The sequence below is a fragment of the Hemicordylus capensis genome, chromosome 1, assembly GCF_027244095.1.
Source record: "Hemicordylus capensis ecotype Gifberg chromosome 1, rHemCap1.1.pri, whole genome shotgun sequence".
In the NCBI taxonomy this organism is placed as follows: domain Eukaryota; kingdom Metazoa; phylum Chordata; class Lepidosauria; order Squamata; family Cordylidae; genus Hemicordylus; species Hemicordylus capensis.
The window spans coordinates 141,079,862-141,106,957 of NC_069657.1; the positions used below are offsets into that span (position 1 = coordinate 141,079,862).

General features: G+C 44.5%; 1 protein-coding gene across 1 annotated transcript; it reads right to left on the reverse strand.

Moving 5' to 3' along the window:
- Positions 1 to 241: 241 nt before the first annotated feature.
- CD6 (CD6 molecule) lies at positions 242 to 26,675 on the reverse strand. Its single transcript, XM_053250330.1, has 12 exons — positions 26,651 to 26,675; positions 24,631 to 24,723; positions 19,021 to 19,329; positions 12,888 to 13,190; positions 10,824 to 10,898; positions 9,287 to 9,436; positions 8,163 to 8,166; positions 6,939 to 7,057; positions 5,806 to 5,907; positions 1,738 to 1,854; positions 1,169 to 1,276; positions 242 to 336 (listed from the first exon to the last, which is right to left on the reverse strand). The coding sequence occupies exons 1-12, from the start codon at positions 26,673 to 26,675 to the stop codon at positions 242 to 244; spliced, it is 1,500 nt and encodes a 499-aa protein (XP_053106305.1).
- Between the last annotated feature and the right edge of the window lie 421 nt (positions 26,676 to 27,096).

Genomic DNA, 27,096 nt, shown 5'->3' on the forward strand with positions numbered 1-27,096 from the left:
TGTGTGTATTACATATTTCCAGTCTTCCGCAGGATGGGGTTGGATACTGACAGCTTACTAGGACAGTGTTTGATTCTGGAATAGGTTCTTCTGGTCTCTTAAAACGCTGAATCCTCACAGTTGAGTCTCTGGAAATAGAGATGTCCTTTTTAGTTCTCAGGCTTTCCGTCCTTGGCTGTTTTTGATGTAGGAGGCACTAGGGACCGATGGATCCTCAGCTCTACAGCAGCCTTATCCCCTCTCATGCAGGGGTCCACATATCATCATAATCACTGTTATCAGATGAGTCATTCCCTGCTTCAGAGTTCATCACTGGCCTGGAAAAGGTCGTCAAGCCTGAAGCAAAGAAATGGAAAGTGCATTTGGGTCAGCTGCTGAGTAGCAGAAGGACACATCTTAGAGGAAAGATGCTGAAAGGCTAGCTGAAATGTTTAGTGACCTGACAATTTAGCTGTGTGGAATCTTGGGAGGTCACATCAGGTAATGAAGGAGAAAACAGCACTGATTGATATTTGGAGTGGAGGTCTCCAGCCTAGCACTGTTCTCTTTAAGGAATCCTGCTCGGCCTGGGCCTTTCGCAGACAGCAGGCTTTACCATGGGATTGAGAGGAGTGAAATACTGTGAGTTTGGGGGCATATTAGATATTTCAGATTTGCCAAAAACCTGATGCAAAACATGGATTTCTTTAAACCCCGGTCATAAGTCGGGCTATGCTCCAATGCGCAATTAAAACCCCAAATCATGTATGGAGTGCTCCCCAATAGCTTGCAGGGACTTCAGTGTAAATCTGGATGATATGTGAATGCACAACTGCCCTTCCAAAGTAAAATCACTGTCTGGCTCCTGGCCAATGCTGGAGCAATGCATTGTGATGGGGTTGCTTGACTGCAGTAGATGGTGACCAGCACTATGCTGAGATGAGAATGTGCAATATCCATGTCGCTCAAATGGTTCCATAATGCTTTGTCTAAACCAGAGATAACCAGCTGGCAACCCTTGGGCCAGATCCAACCCTAAATCTTGCCTGATCAAATCTGCATATGAATAAGACATTTTCAGAATTGTAACCCAGTTAGGCAGGGCCTGCCTTTTCAATGTGTTTTGTATGGTATTTTAAGGTTGTTGGGTTCTTTTTTACATCTGGTCTCTGGCAGATGCACTCCTCACCTGTGATGGCAGGTGGGCTTCTGGGATGGTTTCTCTGTTGCTGGATATTCTCATACCAGTCTTCATCTCCAGAGGAGGTGCTGGTGCTGTCCTCAGCTGCAGGTACTGCTGGAGAAAACCAGTAGAGAAAGGAATCAGGCAAATGTGGTTACCTTTGAATGTCCCTCATTGTCCAAAAGAGAGGTCACCCCCTCTCTTGTTTGTCCTTACTCAGGTTTGCCTCACAGCAATCTTCTCAGGGCTGACTCACATTTCACTTGTAAACACACCACTGAGATGATCTACCACTGAGCCATCCTGGGAGTCTGGGATAAATCTCCCGACGTGGCAGTAAGGACCAGGTTGACTACCCAAGCAACACAAGAAGTTGCCAAGTTGCCAGTGGAGCAGCATGAGATCTGAGAGGTGAGCCACAGGTTCCTTCCTTCAGGAAGTTGAGGTGCAATACTTGGATTGTGAATGGTGGTGAGTGAAGCAGTCTGTATCCTGCACAACAAAGTAGCAGCAACTGCACCGGTGTTGTGCAAAATAAAATAAAATAAAATACAATTGTATGGAAACCCTCTCACCCTCTTGTGGATAGCACACTGAAGTTGGGTGTGCATTCTCAGTCTCTTCGTTCACAGCTGGCATGGGGAAGTTGCATGGAGGAAGGTCTTCACCACCTGCTCGGTATCGAAGAGAATCTAAAACCAGGGGCCAAAAAAGAAGAAGACCCCATCATCTTTTTTCAGAAGTAAGAAGTGAAGTCTCCCAGAGATTTGTACTGGATTCAGTGATTTTAACATATTTATTCATAAATTTGTTCATAATTTATTCATAAATGATCTAGAAGTTGGGGTAAGCAGTGAGGTAGCAGATGACATTAAATTTTTTAGGATAGTGAAATCCAAAACAGATTGTGAGGAGCTCCAAGAGGATCTCTCTAAACTGGGTGAGTGGGCAACAAAAATGGCAAATGTGGCTCAATGTAAGTAAGTGTAAAGTGATGCACAATGGGGCAAACCCCTCCGCCCCACTTCACATATACATTGATTGGGTCTGAGCTGTTGATGACTGACCAAGAGAGAGAGATCTTGGGGTTGTGGGGGAAAGCTCACTGGAAGTGTTGACTCAGTATACGGCAGCTGTGAAAAAGGCCAATTCCATGCTCAGGATCATTAGGAAGGGGACTGAGAATAAAACTGCTAATATCATAGTGCCCTTAAACAAATCTATGGTGTGGCCACAGGACTGTATACAGTTCTGGTCACTGTATCTCAACAGGGACATTGTAGAACTGGATTATCAGGGGCATACAACACCTTCCTTATGAGGCAAGACTACAACATCTGGGGTTTTTTAGTTTAGAAAAAAGGTGACTAAGGAGAGACATGATAGAAGTCAGGGGGCTGTCCTTAGGGCATGGCAAGCAGGGCAACCGCCCCAGGCCCCACTCTTTTAACCCCCCATTAGAATTAACTGGAAGGGGTCCCCGCACTGGCGGATTTGCCCTGGGCCCCACACCCTGCCAGGGCTCTCTAAGGATGGCCCTGATAGAAGTCTATATACTTTAAAAGGTTTGGAAAGAGTGGATTGATATAATTTTCTCTCTCACACACACAGAACCAGGGGTCATCCTATGAAACTAACTACCAGGAAATTCAGTGCATAATTAATCTATGGAATTCTCTGCCATGGGTTGCAGTGATGGCCACCAGCCTGGATAGCTTTAAAAAGAGAGACAAATTTATGGAGGACAGGTCTATTAATGGCTACTAGTCTGATGGCTATAGGCCACCTCCAACTGCCAATTACAGGGGAGCAACAGCAGGAGAGGGGGCATGCCTTCATCTCTTGCCTGTGGGCTTCCCAAAGGGACACCCCTGGAATTACCAGGAGCTTTTTCAGATGGTGGCTTTATTGTGATTTTACTTTGGGTGTGCGTTCACATATTGGCCAGATTTACCCTGAAGTTGGTGTGATATTTCAGAGAGCACTTCATACACAATTTGGGTTTTCCCCTCTGTATTGGAACCAAGCCCGATTTATGTCAGGGGTTAAAAAATCCTCTTTTTGAGTTGGAGTATCCATTATGACCCGAACCTGCAGTAAAGCCTCATGGTAAAAGCCTGCTGTCTGAAAAAACTCCAAGAAATCAGGCCATCTTGAGTTCAGTTCTTTGGGCTGCACTTCAAACTAGTAGTTCCTCTAACCCGAAACCTCTTCCCCATTTCCAGCTCTTAAAGCATACACATGCAACTTCCTGCATGTAACCTTTGCATTTATTCACACCCACAAATATTAAGTTGGAAAAAAAATGGTGTCATAATCTAGACATGTTGGTGTGGCCTTAAAACATCACTTGCCCCTCACAAAATTAACTCTGCACTTCATCTTTTCTTACAACAGCCCTTTCTGAGATATTCTGCAGAAATTAAGTGGTGTGTTGCATGGTTTGGAATGGAAAAATCAGCAGTATTATAGTCTGTGGACCTGGAGAGACTCTATCTATGTGGTTGCTAAGAGTCAACACTGACTTGATGGCACTCAATCAATCAATCGTCTGTGGACCTGGAGAAACGACAGACTGTGGATTGAGGTGGGGATTTAACATGTATTTAAAGGACTGGGAAGAGCAGGGACCAAGCTACACATTGTGCAACATCTACAATGGAATGTCCTAATGTTTTTGCTTTTAAGAATACAGTGGCCCACCAGATGCCTCTGGGAAGCCCAGAGGCAGGAGCTGAGGGCATGCCCTCTCTCCTGCTGTTAATCCCCTGCAACTGCTAGTCAGAGGCATCCTACCTCTGAGGCTGGAGTTGGCTGATAGCCCTCAGACTAGTAGCCATTGATAGACCTCTCCTCCATAAAGTTATCCAAACCCCTCTTAAAGCCATGCAGGTTGTTGGCTGTCACCACATCTTGTGACAGAGAATTCCACAAGTTGATTATGCTTTGTGTGAAAAAGTACTTCCTTTTGCTGGTCCTAAATTTCCTGGCAATAAATTTCATGGGATGACCCCTGGTTCTAGTGCTATGTAAGAGGGAGAAGAATTTCTCTCTATGCACTTTCTCCATTCCATGCATGATTTCATAAATCTCTTATCATGTCTCCCCAAAGTTGTCTTTTTTCTAAATTAAATAACCCCAGGTGTTGTAGCCTTGCCTCATAAGAAAGATGCTCTAGGCCAGGGATTCTCAAACTTGGGTCCTCAGGTGTTATTGGACTTCGACTCCCATAATCCCCAGCCTCAGTGGCCTTTGGTTGGGGATTATGGGAGTTGAAGTCCAATAACACCTGAGGACCCAAGTTTGAGAATCACTGCTCTAGGCCCCTGATCACCTTGGTTGCCTTCTTCTGCACCTTTTCCAGTTCTACTATGTCCTTCTTTAGGTATGGTGAACAAAACTGTATGCAGTACTCCAGGTGTGGCCGTACCATCGTTTTGTATCAGGGCATTATAATATTAACAGTTTTATTTCCAAGCCCCTTCCTAATGATTCCTAGCATGGAATTAGCCTTTTCCACAGCTGCCACACGAAAGTGAGTCAACACTTTCAACGAGCTGTTCCCAAGATCTCCTTCCTGGTCAGTCACTGAGAGCTAAGAACCCATCAGTATATATGTGAAACTGGGTGTTTTTACCCCAATATGCATCACTTTACACTTGCCAACACTTAACCGCATTTGACATTTTGTTGCCTACTCCCGCAGTTTGGAGAGATCCTTTTGGAGCTCCTCACAATTTTATTTTAATGCAGCTGCAGGGGGATCTGAATTTGATCAGAATAGTAGCATAGGTGGATGAGGTGTTCAGGCCTTTTCCCCTGCACCTTTTTCCTGATCTAAATCTTACCGCCAAAGCTGTTGTTTGTCCGGCAAGGGGACTTATGCACTCTATGAGGCTGTTCTCACGAGTAGCCAAAACTGGGCTGGGGCAGCGAAGCTTGGGCTTCGCTGCCCATGGGAACTGCCTCCCAGTGGTGCCTCGGCGGCAAACCCAGCTAAGAAGCCGAGCTCTTAAACAAGGTTAAGGGAATGAGCACTCCCTGAACCCCATTGACTTGACCATGTGTCAGGGCTGGCTGCTTTCATCTGGCACTGAAACACTGATCGGCACCCGTCTGTCACTGGGGGGATCCCCACAACGCACTGCACATTCATGGGGTGCCTTGTGGGATTCGTAGAGGCCAGTACAACGGGTCACAGCCTCAGAGCGATCTGCCCTGCTCTGCGGTGCCTGGAACAGGGCTGATTGTGTGGGAATGAGGCATGCACTCCCACCAGGCTTACAAGGATCGTCTGGCGGGGCGAAGCAAGGTTTGGGAAGCCTTCCCCCTGCCCGCCCACCCGGTAGGTCATGAGCATGGTCCCTCTGTATATTGCCCCAAAGGGATTACAGTAGTTTGAGGGGGGGGGGATTTAGGTGGCATGGAGGACAGGATTAAATGGCAGAAAGGAAACTGTGAAAACAGCCCCTTACCCTAGTGACATTTGGATCCACCTGCAGCGGCAATAAAGTAAAAACACAGATGTCAAGAGATCCAGTCACAGATCTTCCACATCATGGGCAATTTGGCCCCAAGAAGTGGGAAACGCGACTGCCTTTTCAGCAAGGGTCAGGCAGTGCCAATAGTGGCGAAATGCTCACTGTAGAAGGTGGAGAGCGCCACAGGCGGCTGGCGGCTGAAATCATAGTGTTCGTAGTCGGAGTCAGAATCTTCAGCAGTAGGCGGAGGCATCACTGCTGTTGCTGAAAGGGAGAATATTGAAGGGAGCTGTGAGCAAACATGAGTCATGGAGAATCAGTCCACAGTTTGGTCAAGAGAGCATCTGGCATTCTGCCATTCCCCAAAATGGCACCATGCTGAATTTTAAGGCACTGGTGTCCTAATTGAAGAACCCTGGTGGGGATAGGAGGATGGTTCCCACTGGAACCTTAGGGCATATTAAAGCATGCCCTCACTTCATGGTTCCGCGCCCCCTACCCCTGCTATCCCATCTGAATCCAGACAGTCAGGAGAACTCCCTCTCTGCAGTCTCACTGACCGCAGAGGAGGGAGAACTAGCTGCCTGGGCTTCCTTCTTTACTGAAAGACAGCTCTGGCAGTCAATAGCAGCCGGAGCAAGGGAGGAGCTTCCTCCTTCAACTCTGGTTACAAAGCAACCAGCCTGCAGTGCCAGCATCTGGACGTAACACTAGCACTGCAGAACCGGAAGTCCATGTGGTGGACCTCAGTACAAACCGAAAGTACAAATCACTGTCTGGGGAGGGGAACCACGGGTCCATTTGCTGTTGAAACTGCGGTTGCCCACATTCGAGTGTACAGTTTTTGAAACCGGAGGTCCCTTCACCTCCAGTGTCATGTTATATCCAAATGCGGCCATAGTTATGTTAAACACAATGTTTGGCCTTTTCTTTAATTAGTAGCTGCCAGGATAGATCATGAGCAGGACCGCAACATTTTAGATAGTGGAGGGGTTTTATTAAACCCTTTCCACCCAACATTATGCTCCTGACAAAAATCACCCCTCACTAAACTGCTGTTTGCATGGGAAGGGAAGTTGCTATTGGCATTAGCCAATATTAAGTGGAAAAATATGTGAGGATAGACAAGGAGAAGTGCTTTATCATCAAGAACAGTAGCTCATCGGGAACAGATCTATAGCCTGTTTGGAAACTTCAGGCTTAAACCAAGAGAATGCATGTGAGAGAAAGATGGTATCCTGGTAGGACAGAATGAGAGAAAGGAGGAGAGGAAGGTAAGCAACAACTCCTGATACCTTCTCCTTTGGGGAGGATTGTGGGGGCATCTCGATAGTCATTATTCACTCCAGTAACTGAGACCTGCGCACTGTGATTCACCAGGACTGGAGTAGCTCCTGAGGCAGAAGAAATGGCATGAGCACCACACAGAAATAAAGACAGGAGGTTCTGTAGCATCACCATTGCTATCTAAGCCTTTTGTTATCTAATGCATGTTACTCTTACAACATGTTTCCATTTTGGACAATCAGGGATTGTAACTGGGGTTGTCTCTATCCAACCCCAGCACAGCATCCCTCCAGTGACTGTTATGTTTCTTTTTTAGATTGCGAGCTCTTTGGGGACAGGGAGCCATTTTATTTATTATTTATTTTTCTATATAAACCACTTTGGGAACTGTTGAAAAGTGGTGTATAAATATTCATAGTAGTAATATTTGTAACAGTAATGAATTTTTGCCTGTGATTGCACAACCTGTGAAACCTAACTTTAAAAAAAAGAAGAAATCTTTGCACGTTTGGGAACTTAGAGCACACTTGGTAGCAATTCTGTTTCCATCACAGCTAGAAGGAAGTGGTTTTTTCTGTTCAAATGTCAAATGCTCTATAAATAATAGTCCTGTATCTACACTACTGATGTATATCAGTTGCATACAACTTTAACTGTCATGGCTTCCTCCCCAAAGCATCCTGGGAGTAGTTTGGTGACGTGAAGGTGCTGAGTGTTCTCTGTCAGGAACCCCAGCCCCTCCTCACATCACAGGGAATGCAGGGAACTAGTCAAACTAGTTGAGGGTGTGGCTATGTAACAGTCACTAAATGGACTTATTGAGACAGGTCTCTCCATCTCTTCCAATAAAGGCATCATCACTGCCTGATGCCTTTAGTGGCTAAGCTGGAGCACACAGTTGCTGAGGGAAAACGAGATGGCTACTGCTGCTCACAGACAGTGGTTGTACATTCTTACACCTGAAATGTAAGCTGAGGAGGTGCTCATCCAAAAGGATTTTTTAAAAAATTCTCAAAATGTTGTGGGTGGAGAGGGAGGGCAATTTTGTCACTGGCCAACGCAATGAGCAAAGTAAAGCGGCCGGTTCTGACCTGCCTGCGCTGTTGCGGGCATATAAAAAGGTGCCCACGGTGTTACGTATGCGCACTTTTGTTCCAATACTTAAAATTGCACAATCACACTTGTGTGGTGATATTTCCCTTGGAAAATCCATTTTTCATACAAGCACCTTACAGTCTCTTAAGATCTCAGGGCTGTCTCACAGCAAATCGTGCACCAAAAATGCTTTACCACACGGCATGTCCACACAGCAGGGAATGGTGGCCAATCACTTCTCCCTAGCACAGTACCTGTATGATTCATGAGTGGTAAATACACATTCGTTGAATGCACAAGTCGCATTTTATGTTTTACATAAAACCTTGTGCATGTACACATCAAAAACAGGGCTCTGAGAAGTGTATACATGCTATTTAACCAGGGTTGTATGTATGTGTGTTTTGCTGCAAAATCATGTTACATTATGTTTATCTTATGTGCATCTTCTGACATGAGTCTACCTTACAATGCACATATTAACCATGGCGGAATGCTGCATTTTTCTCTGAGAGGTTTGCAGGTCCCATTGCCAAATCAACCTTTATTATCAAAACCTTCCTGCACTTTCTGGCTGCAGATTTCATTAACTACATATGCCATGTTATAAAGTAGGCTTCTGGAACTGGCAGTGCTACATCAAATGGAGAAACTTTGACAGCTTGGAATATATGCTCAGTGGCTACGTAAGTTCATAGTACAGATCTGGTCCACCTGATACTTGACAGCTACTCTGATTTCAGTCAGATGAAAGCCTGGCCTGGAGGTTTTTCACACATGGCTCTATGCCTTGGGGTATCGGAAGAGCGAATCTGCTTCGCAGCAGATTCGAGGCATTTTAATTCAAGGGATTAGATGGACCATTCGCATAGCCATCAGCACCTCCTTTGCATAGCCATCAGCACCTCCATCAACACCTTCAGAGAAAGCAGAAGCCCCAGGATTTTTTTCAAAAGCTGCTGGATATAGAGGAATTCTGGGCTAAGCCAGAATTCGCAGCCTCCCTTCGGAGAAAAACAAAGCCCTGTCTGTCCTGGTCCCTGATAGCCCACAGGGAAGTTGGCTTAAATCCAGCGAATATGGACTGGCACACTCCAATCAGTAGTGGATTTGGGGGGAAAGCCCTGTCTGTAAAAGCTCCTGGGGTTCAGAGCCATGACTTCATCCTACTATAGTCTCTCCACAAAATCAGCACCCCACCAAACCTCCCATAAAATTCTTTATAGATTTTTCTCTACAATGTTGGCAATGCCCAGCATACCAAAGGTGCCACTTTCCCTTCGTCTCTTCAGCAAAACCGTGATTAAAATCAGCACGGTCAATAAAAGGAGAAGACCCAGAATGATGCAGAAGGTTAGCAATATCTGGTGTGACGTTCTCGTGGACGCACAGTTCTCAGTTCCAGGCAAGCCTACAAATGGAGATAGAGCCAATTGTGAAAGGAAGGAAGAAAAGAAAGAGAAGAAGGAATGTTTAAGTCTGTGTCTGCATTCATGCCGTTCAGTGCCTTCTTTGTTTTGTTCTCAAACCAGAAGTTAAATGGGAACTTATGCTCATTTAAAGACTCATGTCTTAAACTAGGTATACTGTTACATGGTTTATCAGTGACCGAGGTAGTTTGTTGCTGGTCACCACTTGAAGTGACTTGAAATGCCCTTGCCCCCGGAGGTCCCCATCCCCTCGGCGAGCCTGGCACTGATGCCACTCCATCTGCTGCTTCGCTGGCCCTGCTACCCGCCACCCAACCCATCACTTCATCTCCTGGACCAGAAGGCCAGTGCAGTGCTGTTCACCGCCTCTCATTCCCTCACTGGCCTGTTTGGCAATATGCGGTGCTCTGTTCTTCAGCTGGCATCACTGCTTGCTATAGTGCAAAGGTTTCTAACCTGAGGTCCCTAGATGTTGTTGGACCACAACTCCTGCTACCATACACATCACTGTTCTAAATTGCAATCAGGGAGCTGAGTGTCACAAGCTCCCCCTGTGATGTTTATGCTGATTGAGCAAAGAGGCACCTTTTAAAAGCGACGATTCTCTTTACTGAGCAGGAGGAGAACAACTGGCTAGGGATGTGAGAATTGATTTGGATACAAATCGATTTGTACCCGAATCTAGCTGATTCGGGTGATTCGGAGACAAAACGAATCACCCCTGTGGTCCATTGGCTAGATTCGGGTACAAATCAAATTTGTACCAAAATCTAGGGTACAATTTGTGTGGTAGCCTCATAAGGATTCATTGAGTGAAAGTTATTATACACCAAAGAATCCGAACACTTAAAAAATAGTGACCACACATTTTGCTCCATAACTCCACTTCTATAAGGGCTAGAGCTTAGCTTTTTTTAAAAATGAAAGCTGGGAATCTGGGGAAAATAATAGGACAGATAGGAAACCCGAATTTGATTCAGATCAGCTGCAATTCGGAACCGAATCAAATTTGGGGTGATTTGGATGGGTCAGATTCGGATCCAAATCTAATCAGGGCTGTTTCGATTCAGTTACAAATCGAAACACAGAAAATCCATCCCCAGCACAGCACCCTTCAGTGGCTCTTGCTGGTGTCTCTCTTATGCGTCTTCTTTTTTTTAAGATTTTGAGCCCTTTGAGGACAGGAAGCCATTTCTATTTCATTCATTCATTCATTCACTTATAGCTATGTAAACTGCTTTGGAAGCTTTTGTTGAAAAGTGGTATATAAATGTTAGTTGTATTTGTATTTATGCTGAGAATGCAGCCAGCTTGCATTGGGGCTACGCTGTCATCAAGAGAAAGTGCCTTGGGGAAATTCACACTTACATATAGTTGGCAGCAGGGAACTTGGAGTCACTGCTTCAGTCCTTGGTGTGTCTGAAGAGAAGCCCAAATCAGAGTCTGAAATGCAAAAGCAAATTATAGGGAAATAAGGAACAGCGCCTAAGAAACGTATCGGTTTTAGGGCTAAAGAGAGGGAGAGATACAATTAGCCAGGGCCATTCAGACAAAACCTTACAGTGATTCAATCTGGGGGCTGTCATGCAGATTGGAGAGGACTGAAATTGCCTTAGAGAAAGCCAGGAACCCATCGTGCAGCAGGGAAGCCAGGAGGCAACCAATGCAACCACTGCTTAGATCTTATAGTTGCCATTTGCACTGGGAAGAGAACAGTAGATGACACCCAACGGATAACAAAGGATCTATTACATCCATTATGCCCATTATACCCTGTTGCACAGATGTAGCTATAATTGAGTGGATGGGTTCAAAGAACATGGGCCCCCAGCTCCTGAGGGGCCCCCTGGCTCCAACCCTCCCTATTTTCTTTATTATCCTCCTCACTCTGAGGGGCTGTTGGAGAGAGGGGAGAACATGGGCCCCCTCTCCCCTAGTTACGCCCCTGCCCTGTTGATCCCCTGTTTGATCATTCTGGAGATCCCCTGTTTGATCATCCTCAGTGCCCCCTAGCCAATTTTAAATGATGGATTATGCTAGAGTAAGCAGACTGCCTCAGGACATGTAAGTAGGGGATTTGATTGTCTGGTCACTGTCCTAAACTGATCTGTTAAAAACCATTTGTTTGTTTGTTTGTTTGTTTAATGCTAAATAAATTAATGTGCTTAGAAGGTGTATATGCTGCTCTTCAATATTACTGTTCCCAGGCCGATAATGGTAACATAAAACATAGTGGCAGACGTGGTGGGCAGTGCTCCGTTGACACTAGTGACCTGCCGGGGTTGCTGGACCACTTCAAAGACAGCCCTGACGGTGCAATGCAACAGGACTGCTGCAGAATGACTTCAAACCACTTCCAGGCAGCAGGACAGCACTCCTTCCATTAGAAACAACTAATGCAGCAGCCACAGCGGGTCCCTCCCTGACACTGACGGAGAGATGCCCATCATGCCAGCCATTAACGATAACATAAGAAAACAGACCGTTCCACTAATGATACATTGATGATAGAACACTGGCAGCAACACAGACACACAAACCAAAACATAAGAACACAGCAACAGAATAAAAAATTCAGCCGCAATTTAGAATGGGCCTGGGAAAATTTTTTTTAAAGGTCTTTACCGCAAGGGCAAGATGTGCTAAACTGAGATTAATGGCTGATGAACTTCCCAGCGGGCCCCTCACTGCTTCCAAGCCCCTTCCAAGGCAGGGAGGCTCCGTGGCTACAAAGGAGCATGCCTTGCATCCCCACTCCTACTCTCTTTGGGGATGATGGGAGTAGGAGCAGGCACGCCAAGACACACTGCTTTTTAGGCACAGAGCCTTCCCGCCTTTGCAAACCACACCGGCAGGGTTTAAGGGGTTTAACCGCACTTGTCACTTAGACAGTGATGCTATGTTAACATCAAACTCCTTTAAACCCTGCCCGCGTGGCTGGCAAAAACGGGAAGGCCCTGTGCCTAAAAAGGGGCGTGTCTTCACATTCCTGCTCCTACTCCCATTTTCCCCAAAGAGAGTAGAAGTGGGGATGCAAGGACACACTCCTTTGTACACGGGGATGCAAGGACGCACGCCTTTGAGCCACCGTTTGACAGGGCAACTCCACAGACGAGCCCTAAATCATTTAAGGAAGTGTGGTGGGAGTGAGGGGAGAGAAGTGATTGGCCCCGACTCACTCAGTGAGTTTCATGGCTGAACGGGGATTTGAACTCAGGTCCTAGTCCAACACTCTAACCAATACACCATGCTGGCTCTCAGAGGTGTGGGGTGGGGGAGAATCCTAAACCTAAATCCTAAAAAGAGGATGGTGGGGAATGTTAGTGGACAAAGTATCAACTTTAGTGGTTAAAATCCATACCAGAGAGAGAAGAGAGAGAGGGAGAGCTAGGATTTAACAGAGACACTAATTAAAGCCCAAACAGCAATTACCATGACATATCACTCCAACAGCTCTGGATTGGTCACACAGATTGGTGTTGTTGTAGCGCCAGAAGCACTTGCTGAATGAGTCGTCATCCTCAGAACAGTCAATATACAGCTTGCCCGGCAGTGTGTGGTCATAAGGCTCTTTGAAGACTGAGGCCTTGTCACTGCACTCCAAGAACTGGCAGAGCAAATCAGCCTCTTTCTGGTACCAGCTACTATCACATACGGTGTTCCAGACCCCCTGGTGATAGACCTCCACTCGGCCAGCGCAAGGATCTAGTCCACCTGACAGCTGCCACTGGTGCTCTGCGTGGGAATGGCGGGGGTGGGGTGGGGGGAGAGGAAAGGGGGTCAAGTCAGCGAAGGGATAACTCCGAGACAGAGGTCAGCTATAGGAATTGTTGCAATATGTTGCTTGTCAGTCTATGAACTGATCAGATTTCATCGTCTCTACAGCCCTATTATGTTCAACACTCTATCTAGCCCTGTTCAATCATAGAAAAAAATGGGTGTTGTTACTCTGTACAGTGCCCTAGAGTGCACCCAGAAGTCCCGCTCCTAGTATTGACGTGCCGGGAAGTCCTACCCTCCCTGCGTAGCTCACAGTTATGGCATTTTTCTGAAGAGGCAAATGCCATAAGCATGATTGCAGGTGTTCCCATGATGGGCAGGCTGGGATGCCTCAGCTTGCCAATCATGGAAGCTGAGGCACACACAATCACACTTATGGTGTTTGCCTCTTCAGACAAATGCCATAGCTGTGATGAGTGTGGGGAGAATGAGGTTTTCAGGAGCAGGGATTCCGGGCACACTCTGGAACACTGTATATGATTACAGCATCACACACACACACACACACACACACACACACACACAGAGTATCTGAATGGGGCTTATACACAAGTACCTGTCTGGATACAGATACAGTTATTCACATGTTATGTTGAACACAGGTAAAGCAGTATACTTCCTGTCTGTAAAATGCATTTGTTTGAGGGATCTGTATGCAGGTTCACTTTTTAAATGAATGCAGGTACGGTCATTCACACAAAAATATGTACTTGTGTACAGGCATCTGAAATCAGGTACAACATATTGTCTGAATAGGGCTTATAGCCAGTGGCGCACCCAGGTCTTTGGGAGCCTGGACCTGAAGGGCTTTGGAGGGCGCCCCGCTCATGATGGGGGGTGTTAGGAGAAAGTCCTCCTCCTCTGCACACTGTTTTTTAAAGAAAAAAATGCTGCTGTGCGGGGAGGGAGATAGTTCTTCTTTAAGGAGATATTTACCAGGGAGAGGGTGGGATGGGGCCCAGTGGTGGTTGAGGTGGGGGGTGAGAAGGGGAGCGTTCCCCCTGTTACCCTCCATCTGGGATGAGAGGCGGTGAGCTCCTTTCAGCTCCACTCCCTCCTCCTAAGTGACAGCCTCTCGCCTCTCTGACTCGGCCTCTCGCCTCTCTGCTTCCTTCAGGAAGCAGAGAGGTGAGAGGCCATCACTTGGGAGGAGGGGTGGAGCTGGACAGAGGGAGTGGAGCTGGACAGTCACTCGGGCAGTGCAGAGTGGCTGCAGGAGGCCACCCCAGACCTAGGAGGCCACAGACCAGAGCCCCAAGGTCCGGGGGTAAGAGCGCCTCTGCTTTTAGCTGGCCTAGATCTGGTCCACATAGGGCATTCACAAACTATCCTAAGAATTGTAGAACCATGTCCTGCATTTGCAAATTAAATGAGGCAGCCACACCAATCAGAGCATACATTTAATTAAAACTGTCTCTCTTCTGTTCTCTTTCATTCAGAAATGACAAACTGGTAACTAAATACCAAATTTAACACTCCATTGTATACTGCATGGTATTTCCCATTTTCAAATAGCATCAATGAAGGCACTTGATCTGGATTGGGACTATAGCTAATCCCTGCTAACTGGATAAAGAGGAACCTTTTACCGTGGTGATTCTCTTTATTTAGCAGGGGGAGAGTAACTGGCCGTATCCACCCCCAGCACAGTACTTCCAGCGACTGTTGCTGGTGTGTGTCTTATGTTTCTTTTTAGAATGTGAGCCCTTTGGGGACAGGGAGCCATCTTATTTGTTTTATTTCTCTTTGTAAACCGCCCTGAGCCATTTTTGGAAGGGCGGTATAGAAATTGAATAAAATAATAATAATAATAATAATAATAATAATAATAATAATAATAATAGTATGGGTGGAACGAGACTTTAACCCTTTGCACTCCATCTATTTTCCCATGGAAAATCCCTCCAGAAGTGGTTATTTGCCTCTAAATATGTTATTGCTACAAATGGCACCTTTGGGGGCAAATAGCTGCTTTGGGGGTGCTTTTCAGTGGGGGAAAAAGCAGGTGTGCAAAGGGTTAAAACTCCTTTCACCTGCATGGGGGTCCCAGTCCAGAATCAATTCATGCTAGGGATGTAGGCAAACCATCTGAGGAAATACCCTGATGTTCTCCTTGGGAAGAACCTAAAATCTCTTCAAAGGTCAACTTCTCTTTGGGATGAACCTGACATTCTCCTTCAAATTTCATGTTGGAGAAATTTCGGTTCCAACATCACAGATGCCATTTGAAAAGTGGGGAAAGCCAGGCAGATGTTGATGAAACATAAAACATATAGTTTCATTTGCCTTAAGGAGATGTGTATGTAGGGAATCTTCAGTAGTAGGACAGATATTCAGTTTCAGGATGGCCTATTTTAATAATCATTCTTTCCTACCTTAATAATAGACCTGTGTGAAGTTTCAGGAGTTTATTTGGGTTTGGCCTCCTTCAACTTGTTTTGAGCCCCTTCAACCCCCTGCTGATCCCAGTAAGAAGTTTTCTGGGGTGAAGAGGGCTGAAGCAAAGCTTTGGGAGCAGGGCCAGAGGGAACCGAGTCAAATAGGGGACCCTACAGAAGCTCCAAAGCGTTTTCCAACTTGAAGGAGGGCTGCTTTACGCAAGCCTACTTAGGAGCATTCATGCATGCACCAAAACAGTGCCAGAGAGTCTCAAAGCAAAGTCAACCATACCATGAAGCAACATGAGGCAACAAATTCCAGAGGGGCACTATACGCCTGCCTCCATCTCCTTATGCTGTTTAGAAAGATGGGCTTCAATCCAGAGCTGGGGAACATAAATTTGGTCAGACTATATAAATTCAGACACAAAGCTCAAAGATGATTTTGATGTCATGTGTGAAAACGGCCTAGATATCCCTATCACCACTTATATTTCTATGTTTATTTAAATATTTTGGCATTTCTACCCCACCTTTCTCTTTCCACAGAAATGCTTAAGGTAGCACCCATCAGACAAAGAAGAAAACAATAAAAACAATCTAACAATCAACCATAAAATAATTTAAACAAAGCAGACAAACAATCAGACAACACAGGGCCAGAGATTCAAGCAGCAGATGGATCAAATGCTCACTGAGCCAACAAAGTCTTCAGCTGATGGTGGATCACTGACAGAGAGAAGTCTATACAAATATCTTGGGAGAGGGAACACCACATTCTGGGTGTCACAACAGAAAAGGCCCTATCACATCTTCCCATCATTCATGGCTAGGAAGGGCTTCATCACCTGACTGCAGTGGATGGGCAGAATGATTCATTAAAGGAGAGATGATCTTTCAGGTATCCTTGTCCTAAACTATTAAGGCTTTAAAAGTGATAACCTGTACTTTGAATTGCACCCATTAACGGAACAGTAGGCATTTTGCCTAATCCCTAAGTGCAGCACCAAATGGCACCCGTCCCTTCTTCCTCTTTTCCTCTTATTAAAATCACATGTCCAGTTCCTCCCTTTAAAATAACTAGAGTTTCATGTTATTAGTGTTGGAAGTTAGACTTTGCGCTGTCTCTTTGTCTCAGACAGTGGAGGACAGACTAGTAAGTCAGAGGGCTAGAGGGTCAAGACATTGGTCATCACTTCTCCACTGCTCTGATGCTATCCCTTTGATATGTAGATTGCTAATCTCAGGGACTAACTTCGTTTCTCTCTCTCTCTTCCCTACCTGCCCTTCTACCTTGCAACATGGCAAGCTCCTCTCCCTGCACCATGTGTGCAGAGAAGATGCAGAATCCATCTGCATCCAGCTGGATAGATAGATTAGAGATCCTAACTCCTCACTTTCCTATCTAGAATGGAGTTCCTTAATAAATGCCTTATATATTGATTTGAAACTATGAATTGGCTCCAAGTTACTTTACTCTCAGCATACACGCATGCCTAACTAAATCCGCTGTGTTGTGCCTCTGTGCACTCTGCTATAATGAGAAAGGGATACTCTCACCACAGAGAATTTCCAACAATTAGCAGCCATCTCCAAATTTCTGGACAATCTCCTCAGGCAGTTTCATACAGATGTCGAATAGCATAAGGGACAAGATGGAACACTGAGGCTGCTCTCAGCAGCATCTTCTACAATTTATCGTCTAGGAAGGACCAGAGTCACCATAATATGGGCCCCCCAAACACCATCCCAGCAGGGTCATTCAGGAGGATACCATGACTGATAGTACTGAAAGCTGCTGAGAGGTCCAACAGAACCAACAGAGATGCACTCTCTGTCAAGCACCTGGCATAGATGATCCACCAGAGCTGAAACTGAGATTAAACCAGACTAAAATGGATCTGGGTAATCATACGGAAAGACCAGAAATTGGGTCACCACTACGTGTTTGAGCACCATGTCTAAGAATGGAATATTAGAAACTGGTTGATAATTATCCAATACAGTGGGATAATGGGCTTAGGGGGAGGGGAAAAAAAGAGAACGTTCTGCAAGCTCAATGTAAGAGCTCTTCACTCTGCTTTGTGTTGGCTTTCTAGTTTAAAGGCAGGGTATTTGGAGGAACTACGCTGTGTTTTTCAGGTGAAATTTAACATTCAACATGCAGAAGTGTCAAATAATAGCACTGCTTGCTTGGGTCTGGAGACTTTGGAGACATAAGATTTATTTCAGGAATAATTGGGGGGGGGGACTAAAAGAGGTCCTCATCTGTCCCAGACAAAGTGCTGAGCTCTGTTAGAATAATCCTGAGGCCTCTGGGAAGTGAGCTGCCATTTCCGTTGAGATGCTACTTGTGAAGGAACGAGGCCTAGACCTCTTGGGTTTCTGTAAATAAGCCCCCGCATTGTATAGTGTATTAATATTCCCAAAACTCTTCTTGTAAATAAGCCCTGATAAATGAATTGTATTATATTATATTCCCCAAACTTTATTATTGTAAATAGAATTCTGTGGTTGCAAATCCCTGTACATGGAGAAGGATGGCAGGGACAAAAGTTCATTCTTGTTTCACATTTGGTTTAGCATTTTGACAGCTGATTTTCTGGGGGGAAAGATATTTTTAAAAATGGAGGGAATTTTTTTTTGTTCTGATTGACTGGGCTGAGGAACTGATGGGCCAGAGAAACTGTATATATTGAGAGTGTTTAGAGAGGGAAGTCCTGGAAGGAGAAGTCAAGAGAGTCGCCTGGAGCAAGTCAGAGCTGGAGGTTGCAGAAGAAGGAAGAGAGTCTGGAAGTCTGTTCCTCCACACTGCTAAAGAAGGAATTTCTTCTACTGTCCACAAAGAAGGAATATTTGTTTATTGTTTCCAATCAGCACTGAACATGTAGATTAGAGCAGAGATTACCAAATGGGCTGCAAGCAACATTAGCCTGGCAATATGCTTTCATCCTGCTTTTACCACTCATTTCTGTAACAGGTCTTAATTGCTCTGCCATGCTCAAACTACAGAAAGGGTGCCAGTTTGTAAGTGTCTTGGCTGCTTCTTCTGACCTACTTCAGTAAGAGCAGAAATACCTTGACTTCCTCTTGAGCTCATGTCAATACACGTGTGCCTATGAGTTGCCAGTCTTGGAACAGAGGGGAGGGTAGCAGTGCACTTCTACTCCCTTTGAAGCTGTTCAGATAAGGAAGCAATGTCTGCCCTCGCATCTCTGCCCTGTATGCCAAGTCTGGTGGGACCTTCAAGAATCAGATAGACTTTCTGAGTCTATCTTTTTGGACTGGGCAGCTTGGCCAGCAAGGGCCCATCTCTGCAAATACAAGAAATTGACTATTCCTGGATTACAATGTACAGTAGACAAACATACACATATGGAAAAATAGATATGTTCCATCAAACAGACCTGAACACACCACACCAGCATCTTCTTTGTGTCCACAGTCATGTTTCATCTCAGATGGACAGTCCCATAAATAAGACTCATTCCCCAAACATTTCACTTCATCCAAGTGAATGGGGCCTGTCCCCTTTTGAAAATGAGAAGAATCCAGAGCACGAATGGCCCATCCGCAACCCAGTTGCTGGCACACAACTTCAGCATCAGCCAGGTCCCAGTTGTCATCACATACAGTGCCCCAGACACCCTTGTTTTCAACCTCCACCCTGCCAGAACAGTTGCTTCCGCCATCCATCAAACGCAACCTCTGAATTTCTGAGGGAAAGAAGTAAAGAAAAGATGGGTCATAGGTCATATAATGGTAGAATAAAATAATAGAAGGATAGCTAAGCACATAGGAAGCTGCCTTCTACTGAAGCAGACCATTGGTTCATCTTGCTCAGTATTGTCTACCCAGACTGGCACCTGCTTCTCCAAGGTTACAGGCAGAAGTCTCTTTCAGCCAGTGTTCCCTCTAACAGGGATTCCCAGATGTTATTGACTCCAACTCCCAGAATCCCCATCTGCAATGGCTTTTGCTTGAGGATTCTGGGAGTTGTAGTCAACAACATCTGGGAATCCCTGTTAGAGGGAACACTGCTTTCAGCCTTATCTGCAGATGCCAGGGAGGGAACTTGGGACCTTCTATAGGATTTGGTATCTCTAAATTTGGCATACAAATGAGCGAGGTCAGCACAGTGGAGCCCATATGCAAATAAAGCTAATTGGTGGTCTCTGGAATAAGTAAAAAGTAGAGATGCTATTCACACACGTGTGCAAAACCGGGCTAAGGGAGCCAAGCCCAGTTTTGCACTTGCGTGTGAAGCGCTGTGATCAAGCCCGATCCTGGCAGCACCGAAGTGGCTAACCTGCCTACAGAGCCACCCTTCATAATGGTTTGCCGTTGTGGCGCCATCAGGATTAGGCTCAATCCCTTCAAAACAAGTGGCTCCATAGGCAGGTTTGCTGCTGTGGCACCACCAGGATCAGGCTCCACACATTTGGTGGCTTACCTCAGGTACACCGGGGTCTTGGACCGCTACTGACATCAGGGCCAAAGACGTGTTATGTTGATGTGTGGGCAGGGCCTATATTTGGGTGTGTGTTTGGGGTTTTGGTTTTTTGTCTCCATTTTTGTACAGTGCCTAGAAAAAAGTGTAGGTGCTTTATAAATAAATTCATGACTTGAATGCATGAATGAGCCATCACACACGAATAAGCCAAATAGAACCTTCATATACCACCTCAGATATGACTATTTACACCCAAATCAATATGACACATTCAGCTGTCAGTAGTTTAGGCCTTGTCTTCACAGGCAGTCGAATGAAGTGGGAATGAGTTGGCAGAGTCGATTATAGCACCCCAAACTGCAGTTGGGCAAATCACCTTTTTGAATGCTCCTCTACCCCTATATCAAGAATCTTCCTTTCTGTTGTGATGGTATTTGTCTGCTTGGGTTTTTTATGTTAAAAAAAGAAAAGAAGTCATCCCCTCTTGCTGTCTTATATGGTACAGTCCACTGGATCCTACCACCTCATTCCCCCTGAGTGTATAGACCAGGCCTGAATGCTGAGTAATCAAGTGATGAGAAATCAAGTGACATAATTGCGGGTATATAATTGCCCACTGTATGAGGTGTTCAGTTGTGCAGTTTTAGGTTACAGCAACCCAACAACTGAGAATGTCTGGACTTGTCCCATCTTCCTTCTGTTTGAGGCATCCCTGCTGTGGCGAGGACCAAAGGAAGGAGATTTGGCTTTTTGGAATTGTTTTTGCTTTGTTGGGACCTGTATGTACAGACACACCTTTTTCCTCCCAAACAATTAAGTAATAATAATTTTTCAAAGGCTTCAGCCAAAGCCACCGACCTGCCTAATACCTGCCCATGATGGGCACCCTGAGCACCGAGCCGTGAGTGGCACACAGTTCAACTTTCTCATAGAACTTTCAGGGAGTTGAAAATTCTCACCAAGCCAGTTGTGAAACTGCTATGAAGAGAAAGTATGTGTGGGTGGGTTGAACAGTCATGAAGCAACTAATGGTCTAGATTCTGCATCGCATTCAGAGATCCATAATGCTTCCAGAACTCATACAATAATCATGTTGAGAAACTCATGGGTAGACTAGCTATCAGTGAGTGGGTCCTCTGTATCCTGTAGACCCATTGTCAAGAAAGTGTCAACAAAGCTTCTACAATCAGCCACCCTGACAGAGGCTGGTACAGAAATCCCCAGATCTAGCCAATGGGTTCCTCAAGAAATCTACCCCAGCTCTGTTCAGTTCCCTATCAGTGGGATGGGTGCAAACACAAGCTGCCAGCCACCCACACAGTTTCCTGCCTCTTTGATGAAAATGTCACTGAGGTGGATAAGCATGAAGCTCCGGGTAACCTCAAAAACCAGTTATGAGGTAGGCACCGCTCTTCAAGAGGAATTCCAGCAGGGGACTTGGGTCATATTTGCACAACAACTGCCCCTGCTTCCATCTGGGCACCACTGGACACACTCAGAATCTTTTACTCTACGAAATCCCTGCCTTCAAGGAGGAAGCATATCATACTCCTCAACAGCCATGTATATAGCCAGATTGCAGATCACTGTATGCTACACTCCCTAGGCCCCTAGTAGTGGACTATGGGAACTGGATACAAGTGCATCCAGGTTCCAAAATCAATCCTGTGCCAATGTGCAGGGTGCTATCTATCCAAAATTAAACAGTTTCCAGAACCAATGGAGATAAGACTGTGACCATTACAATATGTACATCCTAATCTCCCTATGATTCTGAAGGTTTTAATCCAAATGTTGTCCCTGCAGCTCGAAAGCCATTCACTCCAATATATCAGACTTAGTGCTGTGCTTTTGTGAACCTCACACTGCCGGCAGAGGCAAGGATGCATACAAATTCTGTTTCTAATAGCTGTTTCTTGATATTGTGTTCACCAAAGTAAAAACCAATCCATTGCTTCCAAATTATCTAGCCCTTCTCTAGGCAATTCAGTATTTGTTCCTTCCCTTCTTCTTGGAGACAGCCTACGCATAAAGCATCCTCTTTGGTCTATTTGCCCATCAGTGATTTTGCTCATACATGCCTGACCCAACCACTCCACGTACTAGATATGACTTGGCATTAAAAGAGAGTGAAAGTTATCTGTTTTCTCTTCAGTTCAGGTGGATCTAGGTAACTGAGGATGAAGACAGATTTAACATTTTAAGACCTCTAAAGGCAGTCTGAAATGACCCTTACTGGATTCAGTATGACACACATTACTTCCTGTCTGAGGGAGAACTTGTTTCATTTTGAATCAAGTAAAAGCTGGCTGTGAAAGATACCTATTAGCTAGTGCATGTGCCATCACAAACCATCTCTGGAGCAGTTTTGCAATCATTTTAAAAGTGTGTAAGATTTGTTTTTATAAGGTAAAGGATATGCCATAATTTCTTTTTGCAAAGGAGACAGTCTGAAATAGGAGGAGATGACTGATAGATGACCTACCCCTGATTTGCTGATATGTATGTATGTATGTAAGAACCTGCACTGTCAAAATAATATGTTTGTCTTCACTCTAGTGGGTTTCAGTTTCAGTTTCCTGAGGTGACCCAGATGCTGGCCATTGGATACCATCATACTGACAGAAACCAAACCTGTGTTCTTGCATTCAATGGTCAACATCCAGTCTAAGAAATCCTTGTGCAGCTCACGTGCAACATGAGCTCTGGGGAGGGTCCATTTTCGCCAATCTTCTCTTCCCTCTGAAGTTGGCAGTGACCCCAAAAATATGTCCCTGAGGGCTGCACAACCCTCGGGGACATATTTTCGGGGTCACTGTCTGCTTCAGAGGGAAGGGGAGATTGTCAAAAGTCACCCCTTCCTTGGAGCAATGCTGCTCCAGCACTTGGTTAGTCTGGATATTGGCTTAAGGCTGCAAGTGCTATTCCAAGATCCTAAAACCACATTAACTATGCTGCACTTCTTGTTTGCTGAACAAGTATAGGAACATTTTCTTTGACAGACTAATGTTCATGCTCCGCTGTCTGTTCCAAATAATGTTTATTTAATTGTTGAATATCACCAGACTTTTCTGCTTGGTTTTAAGATCACAGATGAATGTGATGATAATGTGTAATTAGCTGAATCCAGCTCAGTGTGCAGTCATATCTACATTTTGTTGATACTGCTTCTTTTTCATGTCTATGAACTTTCATGTCGAGTTGCAGCTGCCCACACAGCCTTTGCAATTTCATTGTGCAAGGTCCCCTTCTGGAAGTGCTGTCTGCCAAACACGGCAGTGACTATGCATTTAACTGTCTGTACAAAACTGTTACATCTGAAGCTGCTTACCCTACTCTTATGAGTCTTTCATTGTGTTTAAGGTACTATAAGTCTTTGTTGCTTATAGGTACTATAATTCTTGGTATGGGTCAAGCAGAGTTCAGCAGCTGGTGGCTTTGGGACAAAATCTGGTTCTTTGTGGGGTGCCACATGCCACCCTATGCCTCCCACGTTCACTAACACTCACCCTTCTCAAGGGGCATTGGGGCCATAGAAGAAGAGAGAAGCAAGGGGTGGACAGAAGGAAATGGAGTAAACCAAATTGGAGTGTGTTTTAGAGAAATCTGGGGTGCATTCTTACTTCATGCTGACTTGCTAGAAACAAGAAACAACTCTCTGGTGTGCTGTTTTTGGCCTGGCTGGGGCCACAGGCTCAGGGATGGGGCCACAGCTCAGTAGCAGAGCACATGCTTTGCATGCCAAAAGTCCGAGACTCAACCCCTAGACTCCTGAGGTAGGGTTGGGCAAGACACTGTAGAGCTACTGCCAGTCAGTGTCAAAAATACTGAGTTAGATGGACCAATGGTCTGACTGAGTATAAGGCAGCTTCAGATGTTCACTGCCCTGCATGGCATTGGAGTGTGCCCTCAGATCCGTGATTCAGAGGCGCCTGGGGTGTGCTCTAGCTTTGTGTGATCCTCCTCTTCCAGTCGCTGCTTTCCCACACTTCTGTTGTGGAGGAAGGGTGTGGTGCGGCCTAGTAGAAACAAGGAAGTGGGGAAAGAGACATAGTCCTCTTCCTCATACCCAGCCACTTGACTCAGCCTATGGCCAGAATTAGTTGGTGTTTGGGGAAAATAGATGATAGAGAGACTGGCAAACAGAGAGGCTTAGATCTCTGAAGAGAAGCAGCTTACCACATCCTGAGAACCTTTCAAAATGTGAGCTGAATAAGGAGATGCTTGATAGTTGATGTTGACATGCGCTGGCACATTCACCACAAGAGAGGTCACCACAAGTGATTTTCACCACAGGTGACTTCACTACGTCATCACCCCACAAAAAGGGCTCTGCAGAGCACATCACTCAGTCAGCACCAAATAAATGTGTGGTTGTAACAGCAGCAGCAGTAGCAGCAGCAAAATGGCCCTATGAACAAGCCCTTACCCAGTCGACTTGTCTCTGTATTTGCTACATTCCCCACAACTGACAGATAAAACGTGCTATTGTAGTCACAGCCCATCACCCCCTTATGGAGAAAAACACCTCACAATAAAAGAGCTTCTCCTAACGGGAGCCTACCTTTTGTCGTCCTAATGGGCGCTGCCGTTGTGCTGTCTTCACTCCTGTTTGTCAAAGTGGAGGCTGAAGAAAATGCAGTTGGCTTTGACTGGACTGAAACAAAAACAGTGTTGCAAGTGAAGAACATATATTTCAGCTTCTGGTTGTACTGCTGTTTTCATTTGTGTAACTGTAGTTTACTTTGTGTATTTATTAGTATCAGTATCAGTATTAGTATTAGTATTAGTATTAGTATTAGTATTAGTAGTATTAGTATTAGTATTAGTATTAGTATTAGTATTAGTGTTAACATTAATTGCCCTGGGAACACAAATGGATATGCAGCGTTTAAATGTTGCAGCAGGGAAATGACTTGACTAGCAAGCCAGGGGTTGCCGGTTTGAATCCCCACTGGTATGTTTTCCCAGACTATGGGAAACACCTAGATCGGGCAGCAGCGATATGAGAAGATGCTGAAAGGCATCATCTCGTAATGCGTGGGAGGAGGCAATGGTAAACCCCTCCTGTATTCTACCAAAGACATCCAGAGGGCTCTGTGGTCACCAGGAGTCGACACTGACTCGATGGCACACTTAATACAATAAAAAAAGAAAGAAAGAAAGAAAGAATGATTATGTCTTATTCCAAGGGCACATCACCAGAGAAAAATCTAGGCATTGGAATAACTTTAACTAATTTGAAGTGGCTCTGTGGTACATAATTAAGTGCTAAATAGAACTTGTGTGATTGCTAATCTGGGGATGAAGGACTCTTGAGAGCTCAAACTATGTCGAGATTTTGGAAGACTCTTTTCTAGCTGCAGATTGAACTACTCAGCATGGAATATATTTTCTTATAACTATCAAACGTTTACTCTCCTCCTATATTCATCAAGCATAGAAAATAAGCCACCAATGAGCAGTTATTTATAGAAACATCACACAAACCAAACTGTTCATTCTGAACATAAACCTAAAGGAAGAAATAGCGACTTATAGATAAATACTTAGCTAAAGTTAAAACACCATATAAAGTTAGTTAGTAGAATATTATTATTCAACACATTTTTATTTTTATTTTTCTGGAAATATATTTGTAATAAATTCCAGTTTATTCATTAAAAGTTACATTAATGAAATATCCAAGATGTATGTATAGATAAAATTACAATATAAGTGCAAATTTATTCTAAACCATGTTCTTAACTGTTCAATTTAATGATATTTATTCTTTATTTAGGCTTTTAAAGCAAGCACACAACAGTATTCCATTCTGTTATTTCATTTTGCCTGCTGCTTAAATCAGCAAATACGTTGAAAAAACACTCATATATTATATTAACTGTGGATTATAAGAGATATCTGAAATAACAGCTTTAAATAATTTGGTGTCATAAATAATTTGGTGTCAGCCCAGATCAGTGATACCTATGCAATTATCTGATTTGTATCAAATGCACCTTTATGGCCTGTGTTCAGTTTCATGCACAACCATGAAAATTTAGTGAGATATTTAAAATGTTATAGAGCATTCATTATTTAAATCCCCCGTTTCATGTGTCCTCCCTTTTTATTCAGCCTGTTTTCATTGACATCCCATAAACATTGTACAAGATGTGTCTAGACTTCTGATTAGATGAATTATTTCTGTACAGGCAAAATAGATAAATGATGAGACTACATTGCACATGTATAATTCTTTGGTTATCCCCAATGGGTTATAGCAGAATGAGCACAATCAGACGTTTAATTATCTTCTTATTCTTATAAAAATATAGACTTGCTTCCTTTTTATGATACACATCACAGAATATCCGCATGCCACTTCATGTTTACTAGTTTTGTTCATTTTATTGTGGGTTATTTGTAGTTGTTAACAAAGGGAGCGACAAAGTTGTATTATGGAAAATTTGGCTAATTTCTTCTTTTGTTTTACATGTCACTTTATAGTTCAGAAGCTGTTTAAGAAACAGCTAAGGCTGAAGTTTGGAACACAGTCTTGATGTCTGTATGCTTCCTTCAGGACCATAAAGGCAGCATACCTTTATGAAGGGGGCATGCCTTCATGTTCTGCTGGTGGGCTTTTCAGAGGCCTTGCTCTGATCCAGAAGGGGTCTTCTTATATTCTTACCGTTACTAGGGAGTAAGCCCCATTGAACACAGTGGGATTTACTTCCCACAAACATGCATAGGATTGTGCTGCGGCACATCGTGACATAAAATCTCCTCATTTACACACACACATCCTGGAACTTTGGCTATTATAGGGAGGTTATTTTAAAAGGTATGTATGTAATAGCAGGATTCTTGGCAAAGAAATCTTATCAAAAAATCCAGGAATAATCTCAGTATTGAGGTTGTCATATTTTTTAATTCTTGTCTCAATATTCTTAAATATGAAGACAGAGGCTTGGATACTGTGCAGTCCCCCGCTGTTTCATCAGTGGGATGCACGCGCTGGTTCTGTGAGTGTGGAGAGCCTGTCGAC